The sequence below is a fragment of the Diabrotica undecimpunctata genome, chromosome 4 (assembly GCF_040954645.1).
Source record: "Diabrotica undecimpunctata isolate CICGRU chromosome 4, icDiaUnde3, whole genome shotgun sequence".
Taxonomy (NCBI): Eukaryota; Metazoa; Arthropoda; class Insecta; order Coleoptera; family Chrysomelidae; genus Diabrotica; species Diabrotica undecimpunctata.
In genome coordinates, this window is record NC_092806.1 from 15092430 (window position 1) to 15120357 (window position 27928).

Genomic DNA, 27928 nt, shown 5'->3' on the forward strand with positions numbered 1-27928 from the left:
AATAGATATTTTTCCAATATCTCTTGAACCATTAAATATGTATATTGATGTCGATGTCCTTTATGTTTAGAAGTGATAGAGCAATGTCAATATTTTAGACTATAAAATATAGAATAGATATATTTTCATATTTCAAATCCCATTATTTTCATTTCTAATGTGCGGTTTACGTTAAAACACCTTGTATTTGTCACAGTATCCAATGAATAAAAATCATATTAATTTAATATAGGTAATCTAATTTCCTGAAGTATACCTACCATCATAAATAATTTATTAATTATAGGAATTGCAAAAAATCTCTTCGGCCAGTCCTTCACAGTATATACACCTCAATAAATCTCTGAATTTTTTTTTCTAGCATCGCGAATTAGTCTTTCCCTATAATCTTTTCAAATATAGCCACGCCTAGAATAGAATTTATCGATTTAGAAAGAGAGAAACAATAACAATTTAGATGTCTGATTCGAGTTCATCGACCTCGACAAGGTTATCTTCACTATTTGCTAATGAACTTGAAAACGTGAGTGTGTATGCTGCGGCAACGGAGAATGTAATGTTATTTATAATATGATCGTGTTAAGAAAATTAAAATTCACCAGCTCGCTATAAAACGAGATTAATTTCCGTTTGCCTAGTTTCAAAGTTTCGAACAAAATTCATAGTATCAGGGGATGTAAGCTTTCGGGGTCAGTGTTTTACAGTAGTGACTCTACACCATACAATTCTAGTTTAAACACTAAACATTAACATCATGAAATAAACTAGAAGTTTATTTTGGCCGATAAGGGGGGTAAAATAAAAATAAAACCCCAACCTATCTCAATATAACAAACTTATGAGAGGCATAGATCACCAAGATCAAATGAACTCGTATTAAGCTCGTGGAGAAAGCATGTTGACATAATGCGTGATAATATACTTACAAAGATTGCACAGGAAAAGAGACGAGTACACGCAGACCAGTCGCAAGCCTCTCAGATGCTGCTATGAAATTTTGACATCGGAAAAGCAACTTAGGCTACAACTTTGAAAAAAAAGACATTGACTTAAAGACGAAAAAATTTTTGGGAACACAGATTAAGAGTTTCTAATGCTGCAAGTACCAGATTCATGACATTTGTTAGAAATTCAGTTGTTCATTGTCAGTTTTTTGATAAAATTTTATATTTGACTTATTGTGCGGGGTTAATTAAAACGTGGTATTATTATCCTAACTTTGAAACATCCTGTGGAATAATTCCGTTTGCGAATTTTCGTAAAACCTTATGTTTCGGTTGCAACCATGTCTCCTAAGCATTGTGTTTTTTTTTAATGTCAAAATATGCCTTGGTTCATTTTTTAGAGCCAAATGAATTTGCCACCCACAATTTAGGACTTTTTTAATTATGATTATTTTGGAGATATTTTGTAGATTGTAATACGAAGAGGTGCCTTTGGTGACTGTTATCATTATGTCATATTGACACTTACTATTTATTTAACTATGATTGATCATGGTTCTTAGTGTCGAAGATTGTGCGAAAGCCGTTGCTTTGGTTGAAGATTGGCGAAAGTATGAATATGTGGCTAGAGTACTACACAATCATCGCTCTACCATCCAAAGGGTAGTAGAACGTTTTATACGAACTGGAATAAACAAGCGTAAAGCGGAAAGTGGTAGGAAGCGCAAAACTACCGCTTTAGATGATCGTTTTATACGAGTCAACGCTTTGCGGGATCGTCATTTAACAGCGGTGCAAACAAGAAATCAGCTTCAGAGGTTAGAGGCAATAATGTTATGTAGTATATTTACAGTTCGTCGAGGATTACATGAATTTGCTTTGCAAAGTTGCAGTCCAGCAACTTTGCCCAAATTACTTCCACGGCACAGAGTGGCTAGACTACAATTTTCCAGGAAACATTTACATTGGAATTTAGGACAATGGAGTAATGTTCATTTTACGGATGAGTCGAGATACTGTCTTCACTCATTAGATGGGAGAGAACGAGTATGGCGTCGAACTGAGAGAATGAGAGATTTGCGGAGTGCGCTTTCAGTCCCCGCGTTAACCATGGAGGGGTTCGGTGATGGTATGAGCAGGAATATCCAAGAGGCGCACACTGAATTGGTATTAATTGAGGTTTCGTTGACTGCACACCGGTATATTGAGGAAATTTAGCGAATCATGTAGTACCCTTTTCTCAATATATCGGCGATGATTTTCTATTAATGCAAGGTAATGAGCGACCCCACTCTGCAATGTGTGTCACGTAATATTTAGAGGAAGTTGGTATTAATAAAATGAACTGGCCAGCGTGTTCGCCAGATCTGAACCCAATAGAGCACGTTTGGGACATGCTTGGTAGAAATATTAGAGGTCGCAAAGTCACATTGGCCTCAATTAACGAACTTCGCTTGGTTCTAGAAGAGGAATGGCAAAACATCCAGAAATATGATATTCGCAACGTCATAGACAGCATGAGCGACGTGTACACGCCGTTATAGAGGCTAGGGGAGGAAATACAAAGTATTAAGTTATTGTTTAGTAGTTTTTCTTTGTTATTTGTGTACTTCAGCTAAATTACATTTAGGTTGTTTTTTTTGTTTTGTTATTGTTATCATTCTATCATAGTTCATTAAAACCAACATCATGTCGTTGCTTTTAATCATTATTTAAATACAGTGCTTCTGGTTTGTCGATATGACATTCCTTCGATATCATCGAAAGCCCCCATCGTCGTATTACAAATTAATACAAAAGATAATGGTAGTAATAGGAAAAGTCGTAAATTGTGGGTGGCAAAGTCATTTCGCTCCTAAAAATGAAAACAATCCATATTTTCACATGAAACAAAAAACTTAATACTTAGACGACATGGTTGCAACCGAAAAACAAGGTTTTAGGAAAATCCGCTAACGGAATTATTCCACAGGATGTTTCAAAGTTCCGATAAAAAACCACCATTCGATTAACCCCGTATAATAAGTCAAACACAAAATTTTATTAAAAAACTCACTATGCTAAATTAAAATTCATAAATTTTTACACAGTGTGCTAAAAAATCATCACAATAGGGTTAAAAATAAAAAAAACTGAAATACTTTGAATTTGACCAAAATTTTCTCCGTTGCGTTTTTGCATCTGAGTGTATAATGCACATTATAAGAATACTATAAGAAGAGAGTAGTCAGATGAACATTGTATAAATAATACTGTAACATTTTTTAAATTTTTTTTATTTTTTCTCCAATATACGGCGCTACTGAGTGCCCAGAGCGCCCCGAAATTTTGTAAGTGTTAGGTCTGTGACAGGCGCTACCTGACTTTAAACCAAGTTTAAGGGCCTATACAAATTGAATCACAACAAAGACAAGAATTATACATACATACTTTTTCCCGCAAATTAGTGCCTTATTTAAAATAATGAGTTTCGATTTTCTAAAATGTTTGACATAGGTTCGAACTGGTACCTTTCCGAAGAGGGGGGAGTTCTCGGTGGGTTTTGTGAAAAACAAGACGTGTGTACCATGGCGATCTGTTTGATTTGTTTTAAGTGCAGAAATGTTACTAAGGTAAGTGTTTTTATTAGGAAATGTAAAAATAAAGAAAGTGGTAATGATATCGTATCGATCTAAAAGTTAAATGCGGATTTAATCTTGTGTAATGCTATAAATATAAATAAAAGTTACTTATTGTAGGGAAAAGGATGCCGTAGCTAGTTCAATGATTTAAAAGCAAATATTTGTAAAACTATATTCTCACCTTCCTACATTTGGCAGATAAAAAATAAATAAAAATCTTGCCGCTTAGTAATACTGTGGTAAAATTGAAAATAGATTAATTGAAAATAGATTAATTAAAATAAGATTTCCGTATATTTTTATTTTATGATTAACATAAATAAATAGCAGTATGGGAATTGCCAACAAATCACATTTTTAAATGATAATAAAATACATAAATGTTCTTATAATATAAAATGTTATTCAAATACACAAATATTCATATTAAGTGTTCTTAAAACTAAATAAATGAGATGTGTAGAGCAAAAAAGTTTAGTTGTATATCCGGCAACCCTGTAATTTGTCGGATCGGAAACACAAATCATCGGTCAGACTTTTGTCAAACTGTAAGAAATTTGTACAGTAATCACACAAGTCGTGTTAAAATCGGTACATCCCTCTCTCGGGAATTTCAGGAAAAAAGGAAGCTAGGAAGCGAGTAACGCCGAATTTTGTAGACCCACTCGAATATCTGTCTCATTTCCAACATTAGTAGAATCCCAAAAATAACCAGTAAAAAACGACATAGCAAATTAAATATTAACCAAAACACAAAAGCGAACTTTTATATCGCTATTTTTGGTTCAAACGATAAAACATATGTTCAAAGAATGCTACATTTTATTTAGTAACCGCTGGTTTCTTTCTTGTACCAAAATTAATATTGGCGAATATTTTTAAGATTATTTAAGTATAAAAAATATTAAATTTCATAGAAACATTTTATTTAGCACAGTAAAAGGATGGAATGTGTGCAGACCACATGATAAAAATAACTAATATTCGAACACATCGGCTCCCTCGTATGGCATACCGATGTGTGAAACATCTGTTTTTCAAGTGGAATAACAAAGCCAGCTTGTTGTGTAGAAGTCATCGAAATTAAGAAAAATGTTTTAGCTTTCGTGAAACATATGGATATGGCGATCGAAGGGGAAATGTGCCCACGAGATGAGTTTAATGACTTGGAGACGTACGAGAATATTGAAATATTTTATGCAATCATGTAAACGTAATATATAGCAGCACAGCGATAATACATCAAGCTGGATTCAAAAGGATTTTTGTTTTTTTTGCTTGGCTGTTACAGTCTCTTCTACTTATAGGCCAGTAAAGAAAAAAAACAGCTGAAAAATCTTATACAGGTTTTTGAAGGTTGTAAAAAGTATATCAAGAATAGCTCATGACAAATCTGTGAAGACATACACCTAAATTTTGCTTTTGTCTGTCTATAAAACGTTTTTTTATAAATACAGTAGTCCAGTCGTCAGAGAGTAGACCCCTAAAAATTATACGAACAAGCTGAATTTTGCTGAGAATATTAATTTTGGGATTCCAAAAAGATGCAAAAAAGTTTACCACTTTTACCCCCGGGCTTCACCCTAAAAATCCCCCTCATAGGGGGGTAAAAACGCAAAAAAATCGATTTGCCAAGAGTCTGTACGCCGTAGAAAAAAATGTTTCAAATAAAAAATGTAGTTGAGATCATTTTAAACAAAAATGTTTATTAGCACTTTTTGTGTAGAATGAACCGTTCTGTCAGAAACAACGCTTGAAGCGACCGTCGATTTTGAATGTCAGTTACGTGCGCGAAATCAATGTTCAATAAAATTTGTATCAGCTCGATCGTAAAAATTCGATATCTTTTGATCCAAGTGTCCAATCGACAAAAATCAAGATGCGTTTTAAAGGTAAAGAGTGCAGCTTTCCTATGCAGTCTTTGTATTTTGCCGCGAATAAACTGTTTTTATAAAGATGTTAAATTAATAAACGTGGCGCGACTTTTGTCATTTTTTATGATTCTCGTGAGATCATTTTTTATATGAAACTGATTATGATATGATATGATATGATTTTTTACCCCCTATGAGGGGGATTTTAGGGGGAAGTCCGCAAATAAAAGTGCTAAACTTTTTGCATCTTTTTTGAGGTACCAAAATTAATATTCTAGGCATAATTCAGCTTGTTCTTATGATTTTTAGAGGTTGAAAGGCATTTTCGTCTTTGACGACTGGAGTAAGAAAAGACAGTCAAGATATAATTCCATTTGATGCCTCGACTAATCGCTTATACGTATTTCGTCCTAGCAGGACTCATCAGAACAACTGCGCAGAAGCCCTGAACGTGAAATCAAATATTTTCCATCAAAGGAAGTAATAATAAAATAAGTTACAAGAACCTCTTGTGAATTGGTTTTTTGTTTTCTTCCAGAAACCAGTTAAAGAAAGGTTTTCTTAAATTAAATCGATATGTCGTCGAAAGCAAATTTAGATTCCCCATCTCGGTCCATTCATCGTCTGTTTTTGCTTTGAAAACTGAAGAAACAAAGATTTAGGCAATAATCTGAATTTTGGTATCGAAAACTAAGAAATCTTCGGATCTCTACTTTTTGTTTTTATAAATTTTAGAGAAAAATAGTTCAAAAAGTTGTAGATCTTTAAAAGTTCTTTAATTTACGAGTTTCTAAATTAAAATACATAAAAAATTGACCGAGATAATTAAAAAAAATCTTTTATTTTTGCACTAAATTAAAAAAGTTAATAACTGTTTTTTGTACAATAACATGTAATAAGTATAATAACATTAATGTTTTGAAACAAAACAAGAATAGTAAAATAGTAAATTGCATTAAGGGCATATTCGCGAAATGTCACTTGTCAAAATGTTCAATGTGTTTTAAATGTATTCATTTTTTTCGAATTATGAGAAAACTAATAAGTATATTTGAAAAATTTAAACGCAGAATGAAAGATTATGTTATTACTGAGGGCCGAAAGTCCCAGAAAATTTATATAATGTTTATTTTAATAAGTTAGAGGGGTGAAAAGAAAAGAGAAAATTTAGTGTGACTTTTATTTCAAATATCTCATTCAAAAGAAACTTTTTGGTAATTCTAAGTGACTTTCGGCCCCCGGCAATAATGTATTCTTATATTCTGCTTTTAAATTTTTCAAAAATACTTTTCTCAGGATTCGAAAAAAATTAATACATTTAAAACGCATTAACATTTTGACATGCGACATTTTGCGCCTATGCCCTTAAGATGCCACAAGAAAATAGGTTCAGAACAATATTGATCAGTTTCTTACATAAATACTGAGAAACGGTAAAAGAAATGAGATGAAAAGACAAAGAAGGGAGAGTTTTTAACCACGAAAAATCGAAGGAATAAGACATTATTAGAAATCCAAAATATAAACTTCTTGGACTTATAATCGATGGATAGACTGACAGCAAATGTGAAATGAGAGAAAACCTGAGGCAAGAATTTGTAAATTTATTACTAAAAATAGCTAATTTAAATACACAATTGTTGTAAAGATTGCATAAAATTATTCAACCGCGGCAACATTGGTTCCTGTTGATACCATTACCACAATGCGATTTTATTTTTGTACCATTTTCTTTTAAAAATATCCCGCTATTGAATGTTCGAATTTCCAAAGTATTGTGGTAGATCTATCATACGAACTTCCTCGCTTACTTGAGTATTATTCACTAGAAAAATTCATGATTCACCTCCATGCTCCATAGCCATTTTCCGTTTCATTGGAGAAAATATCGATTACAGCCTGTCGGTCTCCTCCAACCAACAGATTCGTAAACCGGAATGAATTCAAACGAGATAATTATAACTGATTCCTCTTTGGGATTTTCGAATGCAGAATGAGTCATGGAAAATGGGACTCCAACAGATAATTCGCTGTGGATGTTTCCTAAATTTTATCATATAAAAAATAGTTCTGATTATATACTTTGATTTATGAAATAAGATTTTAACTTTTTACTGCTGATGTGTACCTTCGGGAACTTAATTACTGTGGAGTAGGGGTAAGAATCAAGACCTTCAGACAATACTTTGTTTGGTTTATTTGGCGAAATTTAACACATCTCATCAAGACAATTTTCTTTCGTCATTGACCATGCGTGCATAAAGAGCGGTATTATGTTTCGAAGTGAAGTGACGGGAAATATTATAGTCCTTACAAACGGCGACGAGTTCATTGTAAATAAGATAATAATATGGAATCACAAGACAGGCCAGAACCTCAAGCACATAACCCATTCTCTTTAACGTCATATAGTTTAAATACAAGTTTAGGTTATACGTCAATACGATTATTGACCTAAACGGAACTCCTCTGGCTTATAAGGAAAAGATACCACTGAAATAGCATTCAGTGCAAAATACGATAGCATTATGCCTTTAGTGAAAAAATATGTTCTCCTTTTGCCAAACATTTTATGATACAATCAAACGGACAGATGCTGATTGCCAAAAAAAAATGACGATTCTGATTAGAATGTTTTAGACTGTCCTCTTTTATTTTATTTTTGATTTTCTGCATTGTTACACTGATAGTATAGTAGAATTTATTATTCTATTACGTACTTTGTTCTTAGATTGATTCTGGTATAACCAATAAAAAAGATTTTTTGCAAAAACAGCATTTTTAATATTTTTTCAGACAATGTTTCTTATTTTGGTAGCAATAACCGTCTATGTGCAATATTTTACATCAACTTTCAACAAAAAAATCAAAGTGAACATATACATATATTGTTAAAAGATAAGTTTTTGGTTACAACTGTAAAATAAAAAAATTTACATAATTTTAACTATGACTAAATGGCACGTTTTTCTCATTTTGCTCAAAATTATGCAATATGCACGTAGACGGTTATTGAACCAAGCCCTTCAATTATTTGTATATTTCGTGCATATTTTAGATACATATCGCTAATCAATCATCTCATCCAAAGGCACTTCTATGTCTGTCGATAAAAATAAATGCGAAAACCTATTTATGTTGTATTCAAAAAGTGAGGAAAGCAGATAAAGAAGGCTTGGGTCGCATTGCAATGTAATATTTATAGAAACTTTTTGTCCAAATTGTTTTGCATCTTCTTCTTCTTCTTCTAGTTCCATGACCGTTATCGATCGTGTTGGCTACCATATTCGCTATCGTGACTTTATTGACAGCAGCTCTAAATAACGATGTAGTTGATTTTCCATACCATTGCCTTCGATTTTTCAGCCATGATGTTCTTCTTCTACCAGGACCACGATTACCTTGGATCTTTCCCTGAATGATCAGACGTAAAAGATCATATTTTTCAGGGTGTCTCATAATGTGACCGAAGTATTCCAGCTTGTGTTTCTTTATTATATTGACCAGTTGTGTTGTTTGGTTCAGCCGTCTAAGGACCTCCTCATTTCTAACTCTGTCGACCCAGCTTATTTTCAGTAGCCGTCTGTATACCCACATCTCAAAGGCTGTCAAGCGTCTAAGGATAGCCTCAGTTAAAGTCCACGCTTCCACTCCATACAGCAGGACAGGAAAGATGTAGCAAGATGTCATTCGAACTCTAAGGCCAATGCTAAGATCGTGACTGCAAAGTACGTTTCTCATTTTTTACAAACACAGCTCGGGCTTGTTCTATTCGGCTTTTAATTTCTGCGGTTGGATCCCAGCTCTCATTGATATTACTGCCGAGATACACGAGTTTCTCTACTCTGTCCAGTGTGGCATCTCCGACTTTTATACCGTCATCCTGTATATAATTTTGTTTGCTAACTATCATATATTTAGTTTTCTTAACGTTGAGTTTTAATCCATACTGATCACAAGTCTGTTTTATTTTGTTCATTAGATTTTGAAGGTCTTCTCCGCAATTAGCAAGCACTAAGGTATCGTCGGCATATCTAATATTGTTGACGGTTACTCCATTCACAATAATACCTTCGGTTGTCTCCATTAAGGCTTCCTTAAATATTTCCTCCGAATATAAGTTAAAAAGTAAAGGCGACAATATACAGCCTTGTCTCACTCCTCTTTTTATATTTATTTCATCCGACAGTTCTTGTTCAACCTTTATTCTTGCCACTTGATGCCAGTATAGATTTGTAATTATTCGTAGATCTTTATCGTCCAATCCAGCTGTTTCCAATATTTCTAGCATTTTGTTATGTTGGACTTTGTCAGAAGCCTTTTCAAAATCGATTGCACAAATGTACACATTTTGATTTATATCTCTGCATCTCTGTACTAGTACCTGTATACTAAACAAGGCTTCTCTTGTATACATAATTGAAGTATAACTCTCACTGCAGTAGTCATGATTTAAAAGTATACCATAATTCCTAATAGCTTCAAAAAATGTAATAGTTTGATTAGAATATACTAAAAATCAAATATATCGACAAAATCTGACAACATTTCAAAGGTCCCTTGTACGCAACGGACCTATGACTATTTCTACGGAATGGAAGAAAAGAATAAATACACTTTTAAAAACCAACTTCCTGTATAACCGGTTTATACAAATAAATAGGAACCTTTACCCACATAAATATTTGGAGGATTGTTATCTTAAACATTTTATAAATATGTACAATAAATTTGTAAATGTTTCCAACTATCAGTAATGTCTAACAAATTTTGTTTGTTTATTAATTACTCACATATTGTTTATTTTTACACGATGCGGTGGCTTATTATGATACCAAGAACAGAGATAGCTCAAAATGGAATTTTATCAATCATTTTACAGAATGGCAATGGCATATCAAAAATATGTACAATTAGTCGAGAAATTATAATATCTATTAATAAACTAAGAACAAAAAAAAAAGATAGAAAAAGAATTCCAGTGTTTTTCGAAAGTATTCTGAAATATTTATGGGGGAGACTCGACATTCAATTTTAAGACTATGGAGATAAACTTTTGTGGTAAGTTATGTTGTCATTAACATCATCATATACCCTGTAACGTCCACGGCTGAACATTGGCCTCCCTCAGTTATCTCCAGTGATCCCGATCCTGTGCCGGCTTTGGTGTACAGATGACAATCCTATATTCGCACATTATTACTGTATCTCTTGGAAACTATGATTTTCTTGTACGGTATGGCTAAAATAGTTCATTAGCAGGGTGATCTGGAAAGTAATGCCTAATGAAATTACATATTTGACTTAAATTCGGGCCCGCCATAGTCTCTAATATTATTCCTATAGACATCAATAGCGTTTCCTTATTATCTTTATCGGCTCATAAGCAAATCATCAGAAGTCTACTCAAAGCACCAGCCTTAGAATTCTCTTTACCCCAGATATATCGACTTACATAGTCAAAACCTTTGACGAGGGACCGTCTTTGAAGAGATGTGCTGCAATTTTTCTTAAAAAGTTTCGTTTTCACTTATTTAACTATGTTGGCAACGATTTATTGTCTATAAAAATCTCAAATTTTCTACCTGCGATATATTCATAAAACTTATTCACACCCCAAAAAATACTAAGCATTTCTCTCATTACGTCTCTCTTGTCATGAACCCATTATTGAGGATCGCGATTTCCCTAATACCGTCCTTCTAAAGTACTTTCGGTCCTGCGGCCACATGCCCAAATAACTCAAGAATTTTAAGACTTAAAGGGTTAAAATAGAAACGTTTGTGGCAACCATCCAAAAAAATTAACAAAACCCCAAAACCTGGGTACAAAGGGCCCACATCCTAGGGCCCTTCGATTCAGTTCGATGATACGTCACTAGCTGGATTTAATCAAATTGCTTGCTTGCTTGCAATACTAGACATGGGTATTCTTCTCCAACACATCTCTTCTTGAGCTCTTGTAACCGAACAAAAGTTTCGACACCAAACAGAAATATTGAAAGGACTAATATATTTACTAGTAGCAATTTAGTTTGGTGTGGTCTCATCAACAAATTTTAAGTGAAGAAATTTTTCTTATAGGAACTGTTACTCCACCATTCCTCTCTAGGCAGTTTTCGATAGTAAATTCACCAAATAGATTAAAAAATGTTCCCATATATTATAAACACTATCGAAAACATCTACCAGAACAAAAAAATGGAACTCAAAATAGATGGACAACTTACAGAACTTATAGAAATAGACAGCGGAATAAAACAAGGGGATTCATTGAGTCCCATACTCTTCAATTTAATCATGGGTGAAATCATCAAAAGCGTTAACAAAGGAAGAGTATACAAAATGGGAAATAAAGAAATAAAAATACTCTGTTATGCAGACGACGCAATATTGATAGCCCAAGATGAAGATAGCCTGCAAAGACTGGTCCACAGATTTAACATAAGAGCAAAAGAATTTAATATGACAATCTCATCCCAGAAAACTAAAACGACAGTAGTCAGTAAAGAACTAACCAGATGTAAAATAGAAATTGATGGCATCAGTATTGAACAAGTGATGGAAATAAAATACCTGGGAATTACACTGTCCAGCTATGGAGACCTGAACCAAGAAGTGAGAGATCAAGTACAAAAAGCAAATAGACTGACAGGATGCCTTAATAACACTATATGGTGAAACAGACACGTTAACACTGAGATGAAGTCAAGAATTTATCAAGCCAGTGTAAGACTAATAATGACATATGCCTCAGAAACAAGACCCGACACAGCCCCAACGTAAAGGCTACTGGAAACGGCAGAGATGAGAGTACTGAGAAGAATTACAGGAAATACGCTGAGAAATCGAAGAGAAGTGAAGACATTAGAAGAAAATATAACGTACATTGTATAATTGAATGGACACACAATAGAAAAAAAGTTTCAACTTTACTGTGGTCTCATTACGATCGTATAAGAGTATCCTCATTGACACCGTGTGGGTTGGAGTTAGATTCTTTTGTGTTTTTGCCTAATTTATTGCCGAAATTTTACAAGAAACAATATATGGGAAACAATGGCTAGCTAACTTTACGGTAAAGCTAGCTTATATCTCGGCAATGAAAAGGGTTACAGGACCTATCTTGGCGGCATATTTTATTGCTATTGATTGGTATACAGACCAATCTCCAAAAACCAATCCATCATGCCCCTAGCGCAAAATTCATCCCTTTTGAGATCAGATCCCAAAACAGAGATCAATCCAAGAAATACTCAAAAACCTCCACGATCCACAAGAAATCAATGATAACTCACGCATGGTATCCGTGGATTAACAAACTTTAGAAAGCATCATCACCAACACACCAGGTCGTAAAAGCATACTCAGGAACTGTTTGAAATAACTTCCACAAATACCTACACAGCAACTATCAAAAAACCACTTCTTGAAAACCCGTAGACATAGTACCAGAAAGATAACTAGAAGACTCGAAAAAACTTTTGAATGAATTTAAAATTAAAAGCAAAGAAATTTGTAAGAAATAATGATTAAAAAAGTGACTGAATCAAAACACTAAATGTATGATAGAAAATAGATATTTAAAGATAATGGAACAATGTATATAGAATGGAAATGGTCAACTGAGGTGGTATTTATAGACAAAAACGGTCAAAGAGAAACGAATAAATGAAAAATGCGAGAAAATAGAAACTACATATAAGAGCTAAACATGATCTCTTTAGCATACATAAAAAAGTAAAAGAGATAGGTAAGTGACATTTTTAAAAACAAAAGTTTCATCTGTACCAGTTGACAATAACTACATAATTATTAGTGATGAAGGAAATATAAAAAAAAATATATATATCAGAGCCGTTTAGCGATGAGAGAAATAATTAAACTACAACCTATCAAGAATGTGTTGATAGTCCAGAAATTGTAAAATCAAAGACAAAACAAGCCATAATACATGCATTAGGAAAGCTTTTGATCTCGATGAATCTCGGGTTGTTTGGTAAATGAAGAGGATATAAGTGTTAGTAAAACTTTTGATTGCAGTATAAAGTATAACGCCAGAGTGATTACACAGACTGGCTAAGATCTAGATTTATCCTAATACCTAAATAACAGGAATAAAAAATATTTTCTGACATGGCACATAAAAAAAAATAATATGATCTGTGTTATGTACTATATTTATCTTCTATGTAATTACTTTTTAACATAGGTAGGCAAACATAGTAAAATATATCAATCCCAAGAATTGATCTGAAAAGTAATTTATTTTTTAAATTTGACATCTGTCAAAATAGGGTTTTTAAAAACTTATATTAAATCAGTCAACCTCAACTATAATAATTTGATTGCACTATTTTCAGTTTTACATATTATTTAAAACTGGAAATAATTAATATAATATTTAAATATAAATCAATATCTTCCACACATTCGATTTTCTAGTTTCTTGGCATTTCATTCGCATAAAAATATAACTGAAAACAATACTTGAGATCTTAAACATAAATTTCACAGATTTAGGTAGATTGATCTTTTGTATTTACAGTTCAAAAATTACCTCCAAAAGAATTTATGACCTTCCAAGTATTCCAGGTACTATTACGGTATTTTGTTAAAAATCTATTTACTTACCTAGCTACTATGAATAGAAGTATAGACAAATGTCTACAGAATATTCTTTCAGGACAAATACAAAATAAGTACAATTTAAATTTTTAAAATAATGAAATAAAATGAGAAATATAAAAAATAAATAAAATTAATTGATAATAATGTAGCCCGACACACCCTTTCGGCAGATTAATTAGTATTTCGCAAAATATGTAAACTAATGCTCAAAGATAATCAAAATCATGAATAAAACTGTGTAAAATAAAGAATGATATGTATCTGAAAAGCTGGAGGGATGTGAATAGATAATTCTATGAATAAATATGTTTGCCTTAAGGGCATATTATGCACAATGGCCGACAGAGTTTAGTGTTGACAATGAATGGTTAGAAAGGATTTTTCATTTAAATATGGATGTTTACGTAAAGAGCTGTTATAGATTACTTACCTCGTATTTGACGCCAGCTAGTCTCAACCATGTTTCAACTTTCAAACAATAGGGCGAAAGGGATGGTAGCAGTGGTGTACGCGAAAACTGATATAAATAGACGACATCTTTTTCGAAATTTGATTTGTGTACCAATACTTTTGGAGGAGTTGGTTCTTTTTCTTTCGCTGAAGCAGGCGCGTCGCCGGCATTTTCTTGTTTACCGGCCTCCTCGGCTTTGTTGTCGCCGGACGGTATCTCCTCCTTAATTTCCTTTGTTTCGGGTGCGTTATTTTCAACTTCAGTTGCCATCGCTAGTTCTATTTCAAGTAATATAAACACTCAACAACACACGCGATAAGCACCACAACAAACAATGTACAACAAGATAAAACTAATACTCGACTAATCAAGGGACAAAAACCAAGTTTCCCTGCAATAGCTTTCAGCTCTCTAGAAGAATCGTCTCGTACAGCAATCTCCGGCCGGACGAACCGAATCAGTGACGTCAGTCTTCGGCTTGGAACGACGCGCAGGCAGATCGTTCGCCCCACCTGCGTTTCACTTCTTGTGCATATGCACCGAACCCCACCCTTATGCATTTTTCAATGTTGCCGACTGGGATTGGAATGTTCCATAAAAGGGATTTTCCTACGCAACAAGGCTTCTATGCAGTTATCCCTATATTCATAATAATAATTATTATAGACCTGAAAAGTTATGCTATTTAAGCATATATTTCAGTATGAGGATATTTATTAAAAATTCTTTAATAATCTTATTTATTTTGAAAACAAATGTTCTTTAAATTTAGTTAGGCCCTGCCATTTCGCAATTCCATGTTTTTGTGAAAATTACGATATAGTGCATTGCAAATTCTAAGATATGGGAAATCCCAAAACTTTATACAAACTATTTTTTAATATTTTAAAAGAATTTCAAATTAATTTTAGATTTTAAAGAAATCAATGTATGTATGGTCGAGTCGATTGATAAAAACGAAAAACGAATATATTGATAAAGCAGATATGACAGTTTCGCAATTACTTATGCATGGCAAATTTATTTTTTGAATGAAATCGGTTTGATACTCATGATATAACTGAATGGGGAAGATAATGAGGGAATATCATAAAGGAAAAACGAATATATGCACTTTACGTTATGATGGAAAGTCTAGTTGGGTAAAAGATGCTAAACTTTAGTAGTGCGAAGCTAAAGTGCGAAGGTAGTAAATGGCTAGTGTAGACTAACACTACGATATAGACAATAGTTTACTTTAACACTGGTTGGAGACTCAATTATTGTCCAAATTGGAAGTTAACAATGTGGATTGGATAAGATACCTAGGCATTCTATATTTAAGAATGTTTAATGTAGAACAATTTATACTTTGAAGAACATTACACTAAGGAACTATCTTGGGACGCTGTAGAGATAGTACCTTTTGATTTTGAAATGGTCGCACCAAGTGTCACAGTAGTTTCAAACAACTTGTTCTCACAAGACAGGCAACTTTAATTATGGTTCAACGTGTTCAAGTTAAACTGAGGGAGGGTAACCAGATATGGCGAAAATTCGTGTAACAAGCAACAGCTGCGGGTAAGTCTAAGGGCACTGTTTTCGTCTAGGCTTAAGAAATTTAAAAAGCTCTTATCAGATTTATCTCCCTTTCGAGCCGTATGCTACTGCACCAACTAAAATGCAGACTAATTAAGACCTACTAGGTATAAATATATGCACCAACAGCAGACAAACCTGATAATGAAATTGCATAGTTTTATGAGAATCTAAGGGCGGACAAGTTTCTTAGACATTACTCTTCTTAAGGAATCGCTGCTCCCTTTTTTTAAAGGGAGTAGGAAGTCAGGGTGTGAGTGACGTTAGTTTTTTATGACTGGATTAAGTTGCTAGGACGAGAGGAAGAGAAAATAGGAAGTTATAGGTTTCTTAGACACAGAGAAAGTTCTCCAGGACACAAGTTTTGAGAACAGCTATTGAATTCGGCATTTTTTGGATTTACAATTAGTTATCTGAGATATTGTGGAGGTGTAGCATCTAGGACGATTACTCATCAGGAAGTTTGTTGCCCGCTAAGTTAGAAGGTTATCTGGTGGGAAAGGAACTTTTTGCTGTGGAAATTTGGTGAGTATGTACCCTCGGCGGTGGGTACCTCTTTTGCTCGGGTGTTAGAGCTAATAATGGTTCTTAGAACGTATCTCTAGGATATTGGCCAGTTGGTGAGAGGATAGGGAGTGGATAGGCGAGAGTGAGGCAAAATGGTCCCTGGTGAGGCAACATTTTTTAGACTAAAAATAACAAAAAACAAAATAATTAAGTAAAATTCAAAAAGTTAAGTTAATCAAACAATAAGAGAGGTCTAGCAGGACACGTATCTGTGAAAAAAATTATATTTAAATATGCAATTAAAAGAAAAATATCGTTATTTTTGTAAACCTATACGGGGACTGTTTTACACCATGGCTAGGGTAAACTGAGCCTTAAGGTAAGTGACACAAGGGTGCATAATTTCAACAGTGATATTCAATCTGTACTCGGAGCACATTGTTAAAGAGCCTTAAAAAGATATTGATGAAGGCATCTCAGTAAATGGAGTCAAGCTTAATAATCTGCGGTATGCTGATGATACAATAGTGTTTTCCAATACCATAGAAGGGCTGCAAAACTTAATGAACAATATAACGGAAATAAGTAGAACATATGGACTGGATATAAACACCAGCAAAGCCAAGCTAATGGTCATCAGCAAGGAAAACATAACTGGAGCAAATCTGTATGTGAACCAAATGAGATTGATTGATTCACAGTACAACTATTTGGGTACTATAATCAATGAGTCGTGGGACAATACCCAAGAGATTAAATGTCGCATCGGAAATGCAAAAAGTGCACTCTTGACTATGAGCTCCGTGTTCAAGAGCCATGACCTCACCCTAGAAACAAAAATAAGGCTCCTTAAATGTTACTTGTACTCAGTCCTTCTGTACGGAGTAGAAACGTGGACATTGAACGGGGAAACTCTATCAAAACTTCAGGCTTTTGAGCTATGGTCATACAGAAGGATCCTGAAGATATCATGGACAGACAAAGTCACCACGGAGGATGAACACAACTGCGGATTTGGTCAACATCTTGAAGGGCCGTAAGCTGCAGTACTTGGGGCATATAATGAGAAATCAAGGCAGATTTGAGCTACTCCAATGCATTTTGCAAGGTAAAATTGAAGAAAAAAGGACCCCAGGACGAAGAAGAATATCGTAGCTTGCTAAACTGAGAGCATGGTATAGAAAAACCTCAACACAGCTATTCCGTATAGCAACCAACAAAGTCATCATAGCCACAATGATCGCCAACAGGCACCCTAGAAAGAAGACCCCGTCCATGAGGTAACCCCTAACTTCTATGGCCCCTATAGTTCTTTTGTACAGAAAAATTAATTAAACATTAAAACATTGCTATGTACAAAAATCGCAAATATACATATATAATTTCTGCTTTCCAGTTACACCCGCATACAATAGATGGCACCATTCATTGCACAAGGTACACTTAATCCAAACCTCCTTCGCCTGCGATGTACTGAATAATTCCGAGCAAAATATGCAGGCGGCGTCGTCTTCCTTATCATTAAATCTTTTATTTTCTTAGCTATTTCTTGCCATTTTCTGTCTTCGTGAGAAAAAAACTGAATTACATTAACTTAACTTCTATGCCAATCGAGGAAGATCATCCACTAATCTTTTAGCTAAATTACTTATAATTACTAACATATATAGAACAAAAAAGACTAAAGTGGTATGGACATGTAAGAAGAACTAGCGACAGCAGATGGATAAAGAGAATAACCGAATGGAGCCCCATAGGAAGGAGGAAAAGAGGACGACCCCGAAAATCCTGGAGGAACGAAGTAGACGACGCCATGAGTAAGAGAGGACTAAACGATGGAGAATGGAACAACAGAGAGAGATGGAAACGATTGAGCGAGGGAAGGCAGTGAATACTGTAGAATCCCTAAATATATATATATATATATATATATATATATATATATATACTTATAATTATAACGATGACGCAGAAGTGGAGATATCCATATTCCAGTGATCTACCTTTCAACCGATCATATTTGTGACTGCTTTCCTTAAAGAGTTATAGTAGAATTTGCTCTATCTTAACATGTTTCATACTATATTCCACTTCCAGAAAAAGTAAGATAAGTACACGTGAAGCCTTTGAAAATTCTTCTGTGCACCTAATTTAAGACATGTTTCTTCTAATACTTGGTGTTGCATACGCAACGTGACTCTTTAATTACTCCACTGTCTACTGCATCATATAACTGAACATCAACAGTTTCTTATGACAGATTCACAGATTCATTAAAATTAATGAACTTCACTAATGTTCAACTCAAGAATATTGTCTTCCACTAATTTCTTGTATACGCAACGTGACTCTTTAATTACTCCACTGTCTACTGCGTCATATAACTGAACATCAACAGTTTCTTATGACAGATTCACAGATTCATTTAAATTAATGAACTTCACTAATGTTCAACTCAAGAATATTGTCTTCCACTAATTTCTTGCATACGCAACGTGACTCTTTAATTACTTCACTGTCTACTGCGTCATATAACTAAACATCAACAGTTCCTTATGACAGATTCACAGATTCATTCAAATTAATGAACTTCACTAATGTTCAACTCAAGAATATTGTCTTCCACTAATTTCATCTTAATGACAAACATTCATAGAAAAAACTTCAACCTTGATAACTATAATAGGAACTCATCTCGGTCGGATTTTTTGGGAGGGGTTAGTACACCTCGTACATCCTAATCCTTCGCAAGTTTTTGGTGTGGAGAACATTAAGTACGAGGTCTAATATTTTCCTGATTGTGTATTCTCGTCATTGTTCTGAAGCTATTTTCTTGCGGCATCTTAATTTTTTTTAGTCTCTGTAGTTCTTCTGGTGATCTTCTTAGGGTGCCTGTGCATTCCGAACGTTGGTAATCATTCTGGCTATGATGACTTTGTTGGTTGCTATACGGAATAGCTGTATTTAGGTCTTTCTATACAATGCTATCGGGTTAGCAAGCCAGGATATTCTTCTTTGTCCTGGCGCACTTTTTTTTTCAATTTTACCTCGCAAAATGCATTTTAGTAGCTCATATCTGCCTTGATTTCTCATTACATGTCCCAAGTACTGCAGCTTACAGCCCTTCACGGTGTTGACGAAATCCGCGGTTGTGTTCATCCTTCGTAGTACTTCTTCATTGGTGACTTTGGCTGTACATGGTATCTTCAGGATCCTTCTGTATAACCATAGCTCAAAAGCCTGAAGTTTTGATAGAGTTTCCGCCTTCAATATCCATACAAACTGATTGGGCGCAATTTGTGTCTCGCATTTTCGGTAAATTCTTTTGTGGATGACTTTTAAAAACAGCTTCCGCATACGGTTTATTATGCTTTTGGTCCTATAGTCTTCACAAACTTTTGCTCCTGGTTTTTTGGGCAATGTTACGAACTCCGATTTGAGCCACTCTTCTGGTATTTTTCCTGCCTTGAGTGCCTTGCATATTTCATTAAATATTTCAGTTATTATTTTTATTTGTTCTGCATCTAATAGCTTCAGCAGTTCTGCAGGAATTTCATCAAGTCCAGGTGCTTTACCATCCTTCATTTGTCTGACGGCTGCCGTTATTTCTTCTAGTAGGAATTCGGGAGCTGAATTTTCTTCAATTGTGTCTTTCTTCAATGGAAAGTATGGAAAGAATACTTGGTTTCTCCAAGTATTCTTCCCATACTTTCTTTTTATCTGCTTTGGTTATGGCAAGATTGCCTTCATCATCTGTTATTTTTTGGCTGTTGCCTTTTCGGAACTTTCCAGCTATTTGCTTCACCTTTGGATGGACATTGAAGTTATCATATCGATTCTGCTACTCCTCTACTTCTTGACATTGTTCTGTTTTTTGTTTCTCTTATTTTTCTTCTGACGATGGTATGTATTCTTTTATATTCTTGGAGATTTTCTTTGTTTTTTTTCTCTGATCCATAAGTTCAAGTATTTCATCCGTCATCCACGATTTCCGTTTCTCTGTATCTTTCTTCAGGTGTTGTGTTTTTATTTCTCTCACTGTTTTTTGTATGATGGTCAGACTTTCCTCTATAGTTCCTGCATTTCTGCATTTTAGCACCTTTGTATTGAGGTTTTCACTCACCTTTAGTCGAACATTGGGATCTTTCAGTTTTCTAACATCATACTTCTTCATTGACTTACTTGTAACCTTCTTCATTCTGACCTTGCAATTATCTACAACTGGTATATGATCAGAATTTAGGTCTGCCCCGGGTATGTTTTGACAGATGTACAGCTGTTCCTATACCTCTTATTTACTAGCATGTAATCAATATGATTTCTTACAATCCTTCCCACAGAATCCTGCTGATATTCCTTGGTTATTGTTGATTACTTTTTTTGGTCTATTAGTCTCTGTTCTGCTGGTGCATATAAAATCATATCTTGTAAAACAATTTTATTATATTAATTAAAAAACAAATATTTTAAATCTCACTCAATAAACATGTTTTTCATTAGGGTTGTATTACTTTCTAACAATAATCAGTTTCTTGCAAATTTTAATGTCTGCATGAATGACATTTGCCTCCATGTGGGTGAGCCCATGTTCCATAAATTTGTAGCGAGTTTCCTTTACATTCCGAAGCGTTTTTTTTTTTCATTTCATGAATTACGAAACAGAAAATACTACACATCAAAATGTTTCCGTTTTGCCATAACATAAATCACTAAAGAGATTTAAAACTACGACTTAGTTGGACAAAAAAAATTAATGTTGCACTTGGGGGAGTGCTGACATCAACCTTTACAGGCGGGTTCGAAAAACATATTTGATTAAAATGTTTTGTTTGTTTTCTTTGTTTCATATATCTTCGGTTCGCTCTCAAAATAATAAATAGTAAAGCAGGGTCCAGACTATGTAACAAAACATGTTAAATAACAAAGTTGTACAACAAACTTTTTGTACAACTTTGTTCTGTAACTTGTTATAATATAACATAGCATCCAGACTATATAACAAAAAATAAATCAAGAAAATGCGCATAAGTTTTAGCTGGATGTCTGGTAGATAAGGCAGTATATAAAATGGCGTCATACGTAGAAGATGCTTTCATTTCTGCGGCTATTTTAGTCAATTCATCGTGTTTTTTATTTCGGTTTTTAAAATCCATAAATATAGTATCCCATAATACTCGTTGTTCAAGAAATAGCTCAATTAAATGAGTAGTCAGTTCTTTCGACCATTCCATCGCGTAAATAACAAATAACCCCACGTGAACAGAGCAAAGAAAAATTTAGCAAAATCACTCAAGAATGAACACGGCGATATGACGGTTGCTGCTCGCATGCTATATAACCAGAAAAATGTTATACAACACTGTGTTTTAAAACTTTTTTATTTAAAATTCTGTAACAAATAACAAAACTTTGTTATATAACATGTTTTGTTACATAGTCTGGACCCGGCTTAAACAAAATTAATACATGTGTAATATTAAAAGGTCCTTAATCTACAATAAAATATTTTTATTGACAAAAATATAAAATACCAGAGTACCCTTAAATATTTTTTAAAAACACGTTTTTTAGTTAAATAACAAGAAAATCTCAGTACTAGTTTATGTATAATCTATGTATCCACTTTGCTATCAGGAACACCGAACACCTGAGAACGAAATGCATTTTAAATGTTGTTTACAAGTTGTGAGATTTTTAATGGGTATTTGAACCAACATGAATCATATTATATAAAACAATACTAATAACAACTTTAGAAACTATGCCGTCATTTCTTATCGGAACATGTTAGTCACAGTTAAGATAAACTTAACACTCAAGGAGGTAAGTTTTTTTGCCAAAGAATTTTGTACGGCATTTATAACAGGTAGGTAATACAAAAATACCTAATGACCTTCGACCTGATGCCGTACAAAAATATTGGTACCAGGAGCAGGGAAAATTTTTTATTTTCGGAAAACTTTTACTTCGTATGGAAAACATTGTTGTTATTACATATTGTAGTATTGTATATGTGATTCATGCGGGGTCCCATGGGCTTGCAGTCTACTTAACGAATTAATATTTGTAAAAAAACAAAACATGGTAGGTGGTAGGTACTATTTGAACACATGTAGAAAAAGTAAAAGTAGTCAAAATCAAAATATAAAGACTAAATATTTCATAGGTTCTAATTTGCCCTTTAACACTCTTCATTCATAGTATTGCTACTTTGGGTTTTGATTATAATACACAAGTTTTTTATGAACATACAAACGACAGAATTAGAAATATTAAACAAGGTATTAGGTAAGAATTATGGTCAATTATTAATAAACAAAATATGAATTGGGCAAACTGTACCCGACATTTCTTGAGTTCTGACACGTTATTTTTTGAATTTGAGTACATTTAAATAGAGCATGGAGCGCTAATTTAAGTTCCAATAACCCCAGATTGTCTTTGGTAAAACCATAAACAATTTTTTTTCACCATTTGATTATATTCTATACTTCCAAGTAATTTGAGTTGCATACTTTTAAAAAATTATGATTATTTTGTACGAGACTCTGTATTCCTACAATTTTATAGAAGTTTTTTATCATAATAAAAATTCAAATTGACATTATCAGACTTCTGTGGGAACCATTTTTATTTTAGTTAGAGTTATTTTTAAGCGAAGTATATCTTTTACTTTTGAATGCTTTTTAGAATATTGATTGTAGTCGTCAAATGTAGGCAACTTACAGTTATTAGTTGCAATATTACCATCAAGCAAACCAAAGTCTTTTTACTCGATGAGTATTGCCAAAGCTTTAATATTTCCTTAAACTAACTAATAAAATGCAAAGTACATAAGTGAAATCAATTAACAACATATAAAAACTAAGCCAAATCACACACTGCACAAAAGTTTGAAATTTTATAGTCGTTTTAGATCTTCTTCTTAGGGTGCCTGTCCATTCCGAACGTTGGCGATCATTCTGGCTATGATGACTTTGTTGGTTGCTATACGGAATAGTTGTGTTGAGGTCTTTCTATACCATGCTCTTAGGTTAGCAAGCCAGGATATTTTTCTTCGTCCTGGGGCCCTTTTTCCTTTAATTTTACCTTGCAAAATGCACTGGAGTAGCTCATATCTACCTTGATTTCTCATTATATGTCCTAAGTGCTGCAGCTTACGGCCCTTCACGATGTTGACCAAATCCGCGGTTGTGTTCATCGTCCGTAGTACTTCTTCATTGGTGACTTTTTCTGTCAATGGTATCTTCAGAATCCTTCTGTATAACCATAACTCAAAAGCCTAAAGTTTTGATAGAGTTTCCGCCTTCAATGTCCACGTTTCTACTCCGTACAGAAGCACTGAGTACACGTAACATTTAAGGAGCCTTATTTTTGTTTCTAGGGTGAGGTCATGGCTCTTAAACACAGAGCTCATTGTCATGAGTGCACTTTTTGGCTTTCCGATGCGACATTTAACCTCTTGGGTATTGTCCCACGACTCATTGATTATAGTTCCCAAGTAGTTGTACGGTTCGACACGTTTAATTCTCATTTGGTTCACATACAGATTTGCCCCAGTTATGTTTTCCTTGCTGATGATCATTAACTTGGTTTTGCTGGTGTTTATATTCATTCCACATGTTTCCGTTATTTTCTTCATTAAATTTTGCAGCCCCCTTCTATGGTATTAGAAAACACTATTGTATCATTTGCATACCGCAGGTTATTGAGCTTGACTCCATTTATTGAGATGCCTCCATCAATATCTTTTAAAGCCTCTTAAGAACGTGCTCCAAGTACAGATTGAATATCAGTGGTGAAATTATGCACCCCTGTCTCAGTCCCCTTAAGATTTTGACCTTACCTGTATATTCTCAATCTATTCAGAGCGCCGCTGATTGATTCCAATACAGGTTAGGTATTATTTTTAGATCTCCTCCGCCAATCCCTGTGTTCTTGAGCACTTCCATCATTTGTTCATGTCTGACTCTATCAAAAGCCTTCTTGTAGTCAATCAGGCATGCAAAAACATTACAGCTGACATCTCTGTATATCGGAAACAATACCTGCACGCTGAATAAAGCTTCGCTAGTACCAACGGCGTTCACAAATCCAAACTGATTGGGCGCAATTTGTTCCTCGCATTTCCGGTAAATTCTTTTGTGGATGACTTTTAAAAACAGCTTCCGTAGATGGCTCATTAGGCTAATGGTCCTATCGTCTTCACACAAATTTTTGCTCCTGGTTTTTTGGGCAATGGTTCGAACTCCTATTTGAGCCACTCTACTAATATTTTTCCTGCCTTGTATATTTCATTAAATATTTTAGTTATTATTTTTATTTGTTCTGAATCTAATAGCTTCAGCAGGAATTTCATCAAGTTCCGGTGCCTTTCCATCCTTCATTTGTTTTAGATAAGTATTGTCAAAAATATACCCAAAATATACTGTGTCAAAATATACCCAAGCTCAGTGAAACCAATCGAAAGCAAGCTTCTAAGATGTCTTGGAAATATAACCAAACCTTTTTTTTAATCTGCTGCAAACATGTCCACGTCTATCTGGTGATTGGCTCGTGTTTCATACGAAAAAAGAATTTGATTTCACCATCAATAGTTCAGTTTGCAAGATTTTTCTCAAAACGTAATCCGATAACTTTATGTTCTTTTTGAGCAGTGATGCTATCGGTGGTCTTCTACTTTTTAATTCTGCTTCATTATGCTTTCTTACTTTTCGTTCAAGAACTATGAATTTCGGATTTCTACTACAGCTCTTCATAATAATTTCTGGTGTTCTAGACATTTTCCTATTGCTGTAGAGAATATCCCAAAATCATTTAAAATGTCACCTGACTAGCACATTGTTCGACTTTCTAACTAGACGATTGTTCTTCGATAAAATTCATTCGTTAAGGATATTTATAAGATCTGGTCTAAAAGCTCCACACTTTTTAATGTTTTTGAAATATCCTGTTATATTTATTACCTTTTGTTTCAAGTAGCTCCAAAACTGAAATCTGCAGTAATGAGACCACAGGAATGTCTGAAGATCTAGTAGGCTCAAGAAAGTTCATGTGTAGTACTACAATTATACCTCTAAAAGGGTGAAGGTAAATTTCTTTTACAGTGATATTTTGATCCATGATATTGGTGTCCTATTTTGGAGTTACAGCTATTATTCTATCTTTTGATTCTTTACTGTAATCTTTTTGTATCGGACTTTGTTTCTATTCAAGAATATTTTAACAATAAACTTAGAAATTATCTATTTAATATTGATCTAGTGTTTAGGTATTGAAATTGGAATGAACATCGCTCAACCATCGACAATTTGGTATCTTACCATCTAGTAGATGCAAAATACAAATGTAGCTTTTTTACAGATACATATTCATTTTATTTTAAACTTGAGAACAAGTACAAATTAGTCGATAGAGTCAGGCCTGAACAAATGGAAGTGCTTAAGAGAACAGGGATTGACGGAAGAGACTTAAAAATAATAGCTAACCTGTATTGGAATCAATAGCGGTGCTCCGAATAGATGGAGAATATACAAGCTCAATAACCTGCGGTACGCAGATGAGAAAATAGTGTTTTTCAATACCATAGAAGGGCTGCACAACTTAATAAACAATCTAACGGAAACAAGAACATATGAACAGGATATACACACCAGCAAAACCAAGCTAGTGATCATCAGCAAGAAAAACCTAACTGGAGCAAATCTGTATGTGAACCAAATGAGAATTAAACGTGTCTCACAGTACAACTACTTGGGAACTATAATCAATGAGTCGTGGGAAAATACCCAAGAGATTAAATGTCGCATCGGAAAGGCAAAAAGTGTATTCTTGACTATGAGCTCTGTGTTCAAGAGCCACGACCTGACCCTAGAAACAAAAATAAGGCTCCTTAAATGTTACGTGTACTCAGTGCTTCTGTACGGAGTAGAAACGTGGAAATTAAAGGTGGAAACTCTATCAAAACTTCAGGCGTTTGAGCTATGGTTATACAGAAGGATCCTGAAGATACCATGGACAGACAAAGTCATCAATAAAGAAGTACTGCGGAGGATGAACACTACCGCGGATTTGGTCAACATCATGAAGGGCCGTAAGCTGCATTTGGGACATATAATGAGAAATCAAGGCAGATACGAGCTACTCCAATGCATTTTGCAAGGTAAATAAAGTCATCATAGCCAGAATGATCGCCAACGTTCGGAACGGACAGGCACCCTAAGAAGAGGTTCTTTGAAATTTTTAATCCCCTTTTTTATCTGTTTGTCCACTGTTTTGTATGCAGCTGTGTTCTTAAATGATCTTTTTTTCCTTTCCTTTTTCAAACGTAACAATTATGTTCTTCAAAGTATCCCAATCTTGCTCAATATTTTTACGAGTGATACAGCTGATAGCTTGGTTTACTACGTCTTTAAGCTCTGTCTAGAATTATGTTCTGTGGTCATGTATGCTAGGTCTTTCTCTTCATTTGCACAAACCGCCAGATCTTTTGCGAACTGAAGTGTGTATAAAGGTATATGTATCGATATACATTATATTTTTACGCATACAATCAAAGTTAAAATCAGGAATTACTTACACTTTCAGTAACTTGAAAATTCTTGAATAAATCTTGGTTTAATATTATACCTTGACGTTAGGAAGGGTACACGTAAACTCATCACCAATTACCATAAATACCCTCGTACATAGTACAAACTCATCACCGCCATAAAAGTAGGGTTTTCAAAATAGACCCTAAGAGATTGGTAAACTGATCACTGGCGTACCTGCACCCCGGATCAGGTATAGACCATAAAATCCTTGCAAACGGCTAGTTTCTGGTAATTTCACAGAATAATCCAAATCCAGATGTCTTAAATGCAACTGCAATTTATTGGTTTTTATTTTAGAATTCCACAAAATTCTATTAATTGCTACCTAAAATCATGCGAAAAGAAAAATTTCTCTTCATTTGCCCTTGTTTCTTCAACATGGCTAGTGAACTGCTAATTGATTACATTCTGAGCAAACGCGGACAAAAAATTATGGTTATCAATAATTTCAAATTTCAATTGCGAAAGACTCTAAAAAAATCGAATTGCCTTTTGTGGACTTGTGCGACGAAAGGGTGTAAGGCTAAATGTCATACAACTGGTAAGTAGAAATTTTATACCGTTTTGTTTAGTTGTTTCGCACTGGTTTTCGCGAATTATCCTGATCAAACAGAAAAAAATCAGCGCAATTAACTTCTTTAAGTTAACTGTATAAGATGTTTCTTGTAGGCAAGGCATACCATTACTTTGTTGCTGTAAATTACCTTTTTTGATATTACATTTTGAGA

The 27928-nt window shown here is 34.1% G+C and overlaps 1 protein-coding gene across 2 annotated transcripts in view; it reads right to left on the reverse strand.

Moving 5' to 3' along the window:
* Positions 1-15006, reverse strand: part of fax (failed axon connections) — a 111553-nt gene extending 96547 nt beyond the window's left edge. Inside the window, exon 1 of one of the 2 annotated variants that reach the window (XM_072528995.1) lies at positions 14500-15006. In XM_072528995.1, the coding sequence (XP_072385096.1) occupies positions 14500-14790 (291 nt within the window). In that variant the 5' untranslated portion in view covers positions 14791-15006. The remainder of the gene's footprint in view (positions 1-14499) is intronic. The other variant, XM_072528994.1, reaches the window with a different exon arrangement.
* Between the last annotated feature and the right edge of the window lie 12922 nt (positions 15007-27928).